Below are 12,414 nucleotides of genomic sequence, written 5' to 3'. Positions count from 1 at the left end.
GATTGGATAGAATTGGTATCCTGACCTGAAAATGTATTTTCTGTTTACTAAAGAGCCGGAGAGATAGGGAGATTCCCGTTACTGAAGAAACCCTCTATATTATTATATTAATTATGTATTGTTTCTTTCTATATTCCAAGTAATGGAATAGTAATCATTTTTATAGAGTCGGTAGTGAGAGTGAGTGTACACATCATTTTATTCTTAAATAACCAAAGTGTGTGCACACTGTTCTTCATAAACTGAACTATACCAAATAACTTTTTAATATCTGAACTCACACAAATTTCAGAGTGCCGAGGAAGAAACTACAGCAAGTCTGGTTATCTATTAATTAGTTTTTACATAATGTTATCCATCTGCTTTTTCAGAAAATGTCGATATGTCTTTTTTTGTGAAGCCCAAGCCCTACCCTCCCCCCAACCAATTCTAGCATAAATTGTCTGCGCCTAAACTCGGCCCTACCCGATGGGCTTTTTCCGGGCACCGATCAGACTCGGGGCTGAACCTGAGAACTTTACGGCTGGTTGGTTACATGCCAAAGTGGCCAGTGGTGGGGCAGACAAATGGACCAACCCACGGCCGATGATTTAGCGGCATTTGGCTGGTGGCTGGTGTTAATGCGGTGATGGATTGAGCGATGAGTGGAGGGGAGTAGATCTCATAAAGCTGGGGGCCAGGTCTGGGTCAGCAGCACCGGCCATCTGTCTCCCCGTCAGTCTTTCTGTCTGTCTATCTATCTCTGCGTGTGTGTGTGTGTGTGTGTGTGTGTGTGTGTGTGTGTGTGTGCCCTGGTTGTTGTTCAGTTACAGCAATGGTACTGCGGCCTCCCACCCAACATGAGCAACAATCCTGTGAAAAGCGGTGGTTCTTAACCACTCAAGCACTATATCGTTGCTGTCGGGCAGGAAACTCTTTATCTCCATATTTTAACTTTTTGTGTTATTCCTTAAAGTAACGCCCTTCTTGATCATACTATAGCGTCACACAATAGCATCAAAAGTAGCAGATCTACAAGTTCGTCGATCTGCTACTTTTGAATTTGAATCCTGAAAAGAAACAGTTTTTGGACATTAAAATGCCTGCTGCACATGGACAGCTGAAGGCAGGCAGATAAGCGGGGGACAAACACAGGTGTTGCACATTCAGTGATCAGGAAGGAACATGAGGGCACTGCCAGTTTTAACCGATTCAATCCGGGAACGCATCGCATACTGTGTCATTTTAGATTTTCAGCTACAGTATAACCATTATTTTATACTTTGGGCTATTCAAAAATAGCAGATCTACAAGCTCACACCTATGAGCTTGTATATCGGCTATTTTTGAATAGCCCAAAGACATCTAAAGTGACACAGATGCGTCTTTTTGCCAGACAGCTGTTGATTCCAACCATTTTTCACAACACCTACGGTCCCCACCGCTGCCTGGCACTCACGTGTCGTTGAGAAATATAAAGCTCTCAGCAATGTAAGAAGAACCATGCATTTCTATGTATCTTCTGCTTTGTGTATAATGTGTGTGCGCTCGCACACAGGTGCGTGCGTGTGTGTGTGTGTCCCAGCACCAACACGTGAGGAAAATGATCATAATAGACCTTCGGTTTTTTGAAGGAAAACAATTTAAAAACATGTCAGTCCCCAGACTGAAACATTCCAAATCCAAGTTTGCCGTTGTGACAGTCTGTCATTGGGTGACAAGTGACGGGAACAGACAGTACAGAGAAGGGGCGCATCACCGGCTGTCTTTCACCTTTCACAGCGGGGGGTACAGAGAGTCTAATCATGGCAAACACGACAGGCTTCAAGCCTGGGTGCATCGTGACAAAAAAAAACATACAAACAAAAATTGCAGAAGCCAGAATGTCAGCTTTCCTGCCCGTTCCTCTCAAAACGGGCATGAAATTTGATTCCTTTCGGATAGAACAAGGCCTCAGGTTTTGATATGAGAAAGAAATTGCTGTATCGTGCGTAATGTTTAGGTCTACAACACAGGACTTCAAAGTGGTTGCTGCCAGAGGGGGTGCCAAAAATGTTGAAAAAAGAAAATAAATATATTGTCTCTGTCGGGTGGAAACCTCCAATGTCCCAAATTGTTACTTTTCAGGATTCAAATGCAAAAGTAGCAGATCTACATGAAGCTTGTACGTGAGCTTGTAGATCTGCTACTTTTGCTATTTTTGTGTGACGCTGTAGCGTGATCACGTAAAACAAAAAGTAAAGAGTATGGAGCAACAATATATATTTTTTAATATCAAATCATAACATCATTGTGCCAGTTTTACCACTTTCAACATGCATCCCTTTTTTGGGCATGTCATGACAGATCTGTAAGCTCACAACAACCCATCGCGAATCTTTCGCGATGCTAAATGATGTATAGTAATCTTGTAGAAGGGCTATTTTCGTTTGCAACGGGGGTCTGCAGAATTTTCGAAAAAAAGGCAGATGTGCGAGCTTGTAGATCTGCTGTTTTTTTTATAGCCAATGTATAAATGGATAAAGTGGTTAAAATGATTGTGATATTAACAAATCTAGCTGGGGGGGGGTGAAAAAATGGACTTTTCCTGGCTGATGCATAATTGAGTTTCAGCAAATCAGGTTGGAGCTCGGCCTTTGAACAGCGGCATTAATTCATCACTCCATCTTCCTCCATTACGCCTGAGATCAAGACTCACTTTGACCGTGGATTATTAATGTGCCCGCTAATGGGTTCCATTAATTTCCTTCTTTCCACTGTGGATATCTTTCTGTGGGTGCAGTGGTGATGCGTATGGACCTCATAACCATACATCCATCATCTGAGGTGGGGGGGACGGTGCTCTCCACACCCCTCCCCCTCCCCCCTCCCCCCACCCAGTTGACCATGAGTCACTGCCCGCTTCAATCTGACATGACATCTACTTAACTTCATCGTTGCTTATTGGTAGGCGTGCGCGCGCGTGTGTGTACGAAGAACACATTCATACATACTACATGCATCAAAACTGCACATAGCATACTGTGCCAATGTAGTTCACATGAGTAGATGTGATCGAAACACACTAACGCAACTACACACGCTACCATGTATTTATTCTCTCTCTCTCTCTCTCTCTCTCTCTCTCTCTCTCTCTCTCTCTCTCTCTCTCTCTCTCTCTCTCTCTCTCTCTCTCTCTCTCTCTCTCTCTCTCTCTCTCTCTCTCTCTCTCTCTCTCTCTCTCTCTCTCTCTCTCTCTCTCTCTATGATTAATTTCAGTAAAGCACGCACACACATGCCTACACGCACAAAAAATCTCTACAAGGTTGGTACTACCAAAAACAGTCTCTCTCTCTCTCTTTCTCTCTCTCTCTCGCTCTCTCTCTCTCACACACACACACACACACACCCCTGAGGCAAAGAAGTGATTAAGCTCGACTAAGAGTGATGTCTTTAATCTCGTAAGTAACTGGGAACTCCTGCAGCGCGGCCTTATATTCCACCGCGTGGGAACACAGACGACAACGCGCCCGAGATGTGCAGGCCGTACGCATGTACTGTATCCTAACCAAAGCCTGCATCGTCTTCCCTTATTAACAGGGGGTCAGGTGCAATGCAGGCCTTTAAAAAAAAAAGGCTGAGGGAATTACCTACTCCGTGAGAGGCATACAGCGAAAAGCCTCCAGTAATGCTACGGCCGTATCATCGAGATTGAGCCTAAGCTAGCTTAGCCTGTTATGTGCGGTGCTGCTGTCGCCGCCGGCTAATGTGTACATCTTAGGAATGACAACATCAAGCCCCACGCCTCCCCCCACCCTCCCTCTCTTTCCCTGTCCATCTCGCCCTCGTTCATCCTCTGTGTCTTCCCCTCCTTCTAAACAGAAATCTCTTTTTAACTTTTTGTGTTTTTTCGTAAATTAACGCCCCTTCTTGATCATACTACAGCGTCACATACTGTAAAAGCATCAAAAGTATCAGTACGATATATGAGTACATATTCCACCATTGCTTGAGTATAATACGTTTTGTCCACCACTGCTAGTACAACAGTACGACTGTTGTTCCAGAGGTTAATGAGCAGTGTGACTGTCACCGTTCTCTCTCCAGCGCCCCACTGACTGCCCTGTGATTACAGTACCTCTGTAGGGCTCTAACAACACTGACACAGAGATGTGTGTGTGTGTGTGTGTCTCAGTGGTGTAAAGTAACTAAGTACATTTACTCAAGTACTGTACTTAAGTACAAGTTTGAGGTATTTTTACTCTACTGGAGTATTTCCAATTTTCTGTACTTTTACTTCTATTCCACTACATCTCAAAGGCAAATATTGTACTTTTACTCCACTATAATCATTGGACAACTTGAGTTACTAGTCACTTTGTAGATTTAAAATATTACAAAACAAACATTAACCAATTCAGCCCTATATTGACTTTGGATATTTGAAAATAGCCGATCTACAAGTTCACACATTGCGACGCGTTGTGAACTTGTAGATTTGCCATTTTCAAATGATTTTTATACATTTGAAAACTTGTAAAATGGGACATTCTGTACAATGAGTACTTTCTACTTTTGGTACTTTAAGTACATTTTGATACCAATACTTTTGTACTTTTACTCAAGTAAATTTTGAATTCCAGACTTTTACTTGTAACAGTTTTTTTACATTGCAGTATTAATACTTTTACTTAAGTAAAACATGTGAGTACTTTTTCCACCACTGTTTGTGTGTGTGTGTATGTATGAATGGAGCTCAATTCCACAAGCTACCATTGTTACCGTCCGTCTGCTGGTCCACAATGGACTAATGGGAGAGGAGAGGAGAGGAGGTGGAGAGGAGTGTGCTAACGAGGAGAGGAGGGAGTGGATGGACAGGGATGAGGTGGTAAATGATACAAGAGAAGAGAGAGAGAGAGAGCAACAGAAGCAACAGAATGTGGAGAAAGAGGGCGAAAGGCATGGAATAGTGGAGGTGATGCAAGCAGAGGAGCATGGAGAGAGGGAGAGAGAGAGAGGAGAGTGAGAGAGAGTGAGAGAGACAGACAGACAGAGAGAGAGAGGGAGAGAGAGAGAGGAGAGTGAGTGAGAGAGAGAGAGTGAGAGAGACAGACAGAGAGAGAGAGGGAGAGAGAGAGAGAGGAGAGTGAGACAGACAGACAGACAGACAGAGAGAGAGAGGGAGAGAGAGTGCGAGAGAGGAGAATAGATGGTGAATATGAATGAAACTCGGAGCGAGGGAGGGTGTTGTGGGACAGGGGAGTTAGACCCTTTCTATTCTAATACAGTCCTGTGTTCATTTGCCATCTACATTAGGCCAATCAATGGTTCTCATACTGTGGGTCGGGACCCCTGGATTATTTTGGCGGGTCCCCAGATGATATATATATATATATATATATATATTTTTTTTTATAATGATAATTGATTAATGTGCAACATTGTTTTCTCACTCGAGTATACAGGGTAACTAATAAACCTGCCTAACGATGTCACTGTCCACCAGTGGTGTAAAGTAACTAAGTACGTTTACTCAAGTACTGTACTTGAGAACTATTTTGAGGTATTTTTAGTTTACTGGAGTAATTCCAATTTTCAAAACTTTTACTTCTACTCCACTACATCTCAAAGGCAAATATCGTACTTTTACTCCACTTAAATTTTTTGAAAACTTTAGTTACTAGTTACTTTGCAGATATAAATTATTATATTATAAAACATGCATTAACCACTTCAGCCCTATTTTATACCTAGGCTATTTGAAAATAGCCGATCTACAAGCTCACAACGCGTCGCATTGCGGCGCGTTGTGAGCTGGTAGATCTACTATTTTCAAACATTTTAGTACTTTTACTTTTGGTACTTTAAGTATATTTCGATGCCAATACTTTCGTACTTTTACTCGAGTAACATTTTGAACGCAGGCCTTTTACTTGTAACAGAGTATTTCTAAATTGTGGTATTGCTACTTTTACTACACAAACATGGTACCATATTATCATGGCCCAAAATATATGAAAATAGGTTGAATGTCTGAGGTCGTCCTTTACCTAATTTAGCCGGGGAACCCCCTTGGAACCCCCTTCAAGGACCCCCTGAGAACCACTGGTTAATTTGCCACGCTCCCAGTGTGTACAGACCCTTCAGACTGCACTCAAAAAGCTATAGCGTGGAGCACCTGTCTGGTCAGGGCCTTGTTCTCCCCGCAGAATAAAGAAAAAAGGAAAAAAAGAAGAATCCTGCAGTCGACCCATCGCCACCGGCCACGTTACCATGACTCCCACATTGTATCCTAGCTACCACAACTCTGTGTGTGTGTGTGTGTGTGTGCGTGTGTGTGTGTGTGTGTGTGTCCTCCCATCTCCTGCCAACCTGCAAAGCTACTGCTACTACCAATCTGCACCGTGATGGCTGACAGGCTGAGCTCTAACTATGAAACCTGCTGGACAAAGTACTGACACTTCAATGTAACATTTATTGGCCTCACAGCCATTCTGTCAGCGGGTACGCGTATGGTGTGTGTGTGTGTGTGTGTGTGTGTGTGTATACTTGTGTTACTATACTTGTGAGGAACAAATGTCCCCAAAAGCATAGTGCACTTTGAGAAATAGACATCATGAGGACCATTTCTCTGGTCTTCACAAGAGTGAGGTAGTGGTTTTATGCTTTAAAATTAGGTTTAAAATTAGGGAAAACATTCAGGTTAGGATTAGGCATTTAGAGGTTAGGTTTAGGGGTTAATACGGTTAGAGTTATGCCTGATTTATACTTAGTTGCGAGGCAGTGTTGTGCACCAAAACAATTTAATCTAAATCTACAAGCTCACAACTTGTAGCTTTGCTATTTTTAGGGTATATATATCTTTTGGGTGTTTTCAAAGCTGACCTAAAATGCTGATGTCCTCACACGTACAGTAATACAAACACACGCGTGTGTGTGTGTGTGTGTGTGTGTGTAGGGCTGCTGGCTGCCTGATTTGGGGGGGGGGGGGGGGTTTGGTTGTGGGAAGCCTGTGGTGTGTGTCGCTGTCTGTCTCCATCAGAGGAGTGAGTGAGAGCTCACTTCTTGAGGTTCATATCTGTGATCCCTGGATGACTGAAGCCACAAGAATGTCAGGAAACTAGTGGAACCCAGTGTTAATCCTAACGTCACAATGTGTTGTAAAAAGTGTGTTGTTGCCAAACAAAGTAAGTATCTGTCTGTCTGTCTGTCCATCCATCCATCCATCCATCCATCCATCATGTGTTATATCGTTGCTGTCGGGCTAAAACCTTGCATCTCCATATTTACAAACTTATATTTAGTCATATGACAAGGTCTCACAACGTGTCACAATGTGAGCTTGTAGATCTGCAATTGTTTTTCTATTTTGGAAAAATAAATAACTAGAAAATGTGCTCCTCGGAGCACAAGTCTCCGCCAGCAGACCCGTGCTATTTTAATCAACGGAAATCACTTACCCTATCTTTAACCATAGTTTTCTGGGAATGTTCTAATTAGGGTTGTGTTTGTTTGATGGATGTGAACAACTGTTCCGCATACTCCATTGGACAGTCCGTCAGAGACATTGATGTTGGTTGTCAACATGACTCTGGCCCCAACTGCTACAGACACGATCTCCCGTAAGCCTCCTGTATGCGATGGCTTGCTTGATAGTGTAACATTAACTAGTCCTGTCTTACAATCTTTTTGTGAATCAATTGCGGTGATGTTGGATATTTCTGTTGGCAACTTTATTAGCTTTTTGCCATTGTGTGAATCTGTGGCTGCATTTGTTCTGAAGACATGCAATGCGTCACTTGGGTATGAGGGATCTGTTTTAGAGACGATTCTGGTGTGTCATTGACCAATGTTAGCTTGGCTGATAGAGGCTCACTTAAAAAAATATGTAATTTTTTTAAGTGACACACCTATTTATAGGTCTCTATTTCGTCATGCGTCTCGCTGGCCAATCAGAGCACACCCTTTCAACATATTGTCACGTGGAGCTTGACCAATGTTAGCTTGGCGGACACACGGATGGACGGGAACGAAAACATAGTCTCCTGGCGGAGACAATAATAATACATCTTTGAAAAGGACATGCCCAAACTAGCGACACAAGGTTTAAAGTGGTTACGTCTCTCAGTGGGTTTAATAACTATTGAACCAATGAAAAGTACCAACAAGAGTTGTAATATAGTGTGTGACAAAGCTGGGAATGGAATTGTAGCAGAGACTGTAACAATGGAACAGTAGCAGAGAGAATATTATCATAGAGTATTTTTTTCTCACAATACTGAAAGGACTGGCATTTCTTGCATGACACCACAACTAAGGCAGCGCCTCCAAGCAGACTCAAGTCCCGCCCGTGACCCCTACAATAAAGCAGCACAAGAGAGCTATCCGTGGAGGACCCGTCTACAAACACATTGCTGGCGGCATCCTGGAAGCAGTGCCAGGGACCCCCAGAACCCTAAAAACTATAACATTTTTGATATTTTTCAAATATATTTTTTAATAGCAGTATTTATTTATATTTTAGCAGATGTACAGGCTTGCAGCGCGGCACAAAGTGACACACTTTTGCTAAGGACCCCCTGGAACCCCCTGGAGCAACGTGTTTGTAGACAGGTCCTCCACGGATAGAATTAAGCATCTCTTGTGCCGCCTTATTGCAGGGGTCGTGGGACTTGAGTCTGCTTGGAGGCACTGCCTTATAGTGTCATGCAGGAAATGCCAGTCATTTCAGTTTTGTGAGAAAAAAACACTCTACGGTAATATTCTCTCTGCTACAATTCCATTCCCAGCTTTGACACACACTGTATTACAACCTTCTGTGTTGCTTTCCTCTCTGCTTTCCCCTTCGTCTAAGTAAACACACACACACACACACACACACACACACACACACACACACACACACACACACACACACACACACACACACACACACACACACACACACACACACACACACACACACACACACACACACACACACACACACACACACACACACACACACACACACACACACACACACACACACACAGAGAGTAACCCTTGGTTCAACTAAACAGCATTGTTCTCCCTAGTGGGCAATTTGGCCTGCGGCGAAGGCATACATCATGATGATGATGCAGGTTATCTATCATAGATAACAGCAATAAACAAGCTATGCATTAACATACAAGACACATTAGCTCATTAGCAAACGCTATTGTGTAGCTGTTGCCATTTTAAAGTACACACGAAAACATCGAACATAATAATGAGCAAATAAGTCAGCTTTAACTAGACGTGCAGAGCTTCTAATTGGGTCAAAACGGGCTCGTGTTTTTGCATCAGAACCGAACCTTTACCCAGTCTCTCCAGCCATCGCGAGGCCTTTCTGTCAAACCCATGGCATTTACACCACTCACTCACACCAAAGTCGTAAACAGCGCCAAATACTCCGTCTCATTGGAATAAACAAGGGCTTAACGTCTAGTTAAAGCCGACTTATTTGCTCATTATGTTCGATGTTTTCGTATGTACTTTAAGATTGCAACAGCTACACAATAAAATTTGGACCCTACTGGTGGTCCCCGGACCAGGTGTTGAGAAACAGTAGTGTAGAGAGCCAATCAAGCCAGGGCCACAGAGAGAAAAGACACGCGAGACCTACACAGACCTTCCGACTCCTACATTAAAGGGATACTTCACTTTCACATAAAATAAACATTAAAAAAATATATTAAAAAAAAATGAAAGAAGTTATGGCAAAATAAAGGCCCCCTCACACATTAGTAGGACACTCTAATGCGTGAGGGGGCCATGAATTTTCCATTACTTTTTTCATTTATTTTTAATATATTTTTTAAATGTTTCCCCGACCCGAAAGTGAAGTATCCCTTTAAGTTTCTTCTTTGGCTTTAGAGATGGATTTTTTGCCATTTCTATGCTTTGTTTCATGACACAGGTCAGAGTAGAGCAGTGTTTCTCGACCTTCTGAACTTCAAGAACCCCCAGTTTGATTAATTTGATACAATTGTTTTGTTTTTTTTAATCTCTGGGACCCCAATCTACACTGTAAAATCCTCTGTGTAAATTTAACTCTGAGAGTGTACAAAATGGAACGGGTCTATTTGGTTCCATTTGTACACTCTCAGAGTTACAGACCCGTAAAGGGTCCATTTGGACCCCTGGTGGTCCCCGGACCAGGCGTTGAGAAACGCAGAGAGATAGGAAGTAAAGCCAGGGCCACAGAGAGAAGAGACATGGGAGTCCAAAACTATAACTTATCAGGATTCTAATTCAAAAACATCAAAAGTAGCAGATCTACCAGCTCAAAACGCGTCGCTTTGTGCGGCGTTTCGAGCTTGTTGATCTGCTATTTTGGAAACTTTTGTGTGACACTGTAGTATGATTAAGTAGGGCGTTAATTTACAAAAAAAAAAGGACAACAATATGGAGATACGAGGTTTCTAGCCGACAGCAGCGATATGGTCTGTGCATTGTGCTGCGTCACCAGGTACCCTGTGTGCATAATGTTGGAGTCACGTGGCTCATCACCGACCTTGACCGTTCCTAAACAAATTGCACCACATGTCAGATTATTGAGTTAAGAGCTAATAACGTTTCATGGCCTTGTGCTGTGATTTGATTATGATACAACAGACCGAAACATGAGGCACGTAATGCACAGACAGTTTCATCTTTAGGTTTTTAAGGGCTGCAACCATCAATTATTCCCATAACGAATATTCTATCGATTACTTTTTTAATTAATCCCATAATCGATTTTCCTTTTCTTTCTTAATTCTTTTGTATATGAACAACACATTTGTATAGATACTTTTTTCTATTAGTCTGCTTAACCACTTAAGCCCTATTTTTTTTAACTATTTTTTTTTCGTACAACGGAGGGTCAGAGTCCCGCAAAAATAGGTAAAATCGCCGATCTACAAGCTCACGTGTCGATTCAGAAGAACACATCATGAGCTGGTAGATCTGCTATTTTTGCGATTATATTTTTAAAAGAAAATAAATTTAAATATATATATACATTATAATTTTAAAAATATATTTGTTCAAAATAAATTTGATCAATAGCTCCATTAACTGTTGCAACCCTATTTGAAATCGCTTCACATAAATAAACTTTAATTAATAGAGTTTCACAAGCAGCAGTAAGCAGTGTCTCACTCAGATTTTTGAACCATGTATCTTCAAAGAATGATGCACGCACAGGAGGGGAGTGGGTTATAAGGAAATAAACAAACGTATACATAATAACAAGTGGAGAAAAAACTACTACCACGCTAAAGTCCAGGTTCTGTTCGATCCAATCCTGTCCATCCTTGAACTCCTCGTGAAGACCCATGATATATAGGCTGTCCAGGGCATCCACTATGGTGGCACCCAGCTGGGAATTACCTGCAGAAAACACACACCACAAACAACACACAGTGATTATTTTCGTAGTGATTATTCTATCGATTAGTTTTTCGATTAATCGAATACTCGAGAAGCATGTGTTTTATTAGCACCAGAGCATGTGGGCGGAGCTGAGCTGTTGCCGCAACCGCTCTCCGCTCATGTTGTAGAAAAGGTCTCATTCATCATCCACAACAGGTTTTTGTTTTGCAATCACCGAATGTTTTGCATTAACCACTAATAAGCCTGATTTGTACTTTGGCTATTTGAAAATAGCCGATCTACAAGCTCACAACGTGTCGCGATGTGAGTTTGTACATCCGCTATTTAAATAAATCTGCTAATAACAAAAAAAAAAGTCTAAATGTTTACCTTTAATGACATGCCCAAAATAGGTCAAAACAGTGGGTTGCGCATATCCAGTTTGTTGTAGGTGGTGGACACAAAATGACAGTTTAAAAGAATAAACAAATAAAAAGCACAACAACATTGCTCTCCTCTGTGTTTCGTTGACTTAAAACACAGGGTACACAAAGTTGGCCTTCATCAGGTCAGGCCCAAAATAGGAACGCCAGTGTGAAAGTGGTAAGAAAGACACACGTTTTGTTCTATGTCTCATCGTGAGATGTGACTAAGACTATGATTAAAGGGACACTTCACCCCCAAAAAAACTTTGTTTCAATGGATTAGTCACCCCATGGAGACTTGAATTCATGGATATTTTTTTTGTTTTTTGTCTCATTCCTAAGACAATAATTTGATGACCGGCAGCGGTTCCGGTAGGAGACGCAACAAGTCTCCGTTGTGTCTCCTACCGGAACCACTTCAAGTTCAATTCAAGTCTCCATGGGGTGACTAATCCATTGAAACAAGTTTTTTTTTTGGGTGAAGTGTCCCTTTAAAGGCATACTAGGTAACGTTTTCAACAAAACTGAAGTTAAATTGTATATCTTTTGTGAGTGGCAAAAGTTTCACAACACCCACTCCATGAATTTCACCCCCGGAAGCCTTTTATTTATATATTTTCTATTGAACGTGGACTGGGGGGACTTTCCC

General features: G+C 42.0%; 1 protein-coding gene across 3 annotated transcripts in view; it reads right to left on the bottom strand.

Moving 5' to 3' along the window:
• The window catches only part of man1a2 (mannosidase, alpha, class 1A, member 2), a 179,829-nt gene that overhangs the window by 52,418 nt on the left and 114,997 nt on the right, over positions 1-12,414 (bottom strand). For 2 of the 3 annotated variants that reach the window (XM_080413101.1, XM_080413102.1), the window contains exon 6: positions 11,237-11,358. In XM_080413101.1, the coding sequence (XP_080269227.1) occupies positions 11,237-11,358 (122 nt within the window). The remainder of the gene's footprint in view (positions 1-11,236; positions 11,359-12,414) is intronic. The other variant, XM_080413103.1, reaches the window with a different exon arrangement.

The sequence above is a fragment of the Gymnoscopelus braueri genome (assembly GCF_963280865.1).
Source record: "Gymnoscopelus braueri genome assembly, chromosome: 18".
NCBI lineage: Eukaryota > Metazoa > Chordata > Actinopteri > Myctophiformes > Myctophidae > Gymnoscopelus > Gymnoscopelus braueri.
The sequence above is the reverse complement of the archived record's forward strand: the minus strand, read 5'-3'. Positions and strand labels throughout refer to the sequence as shown.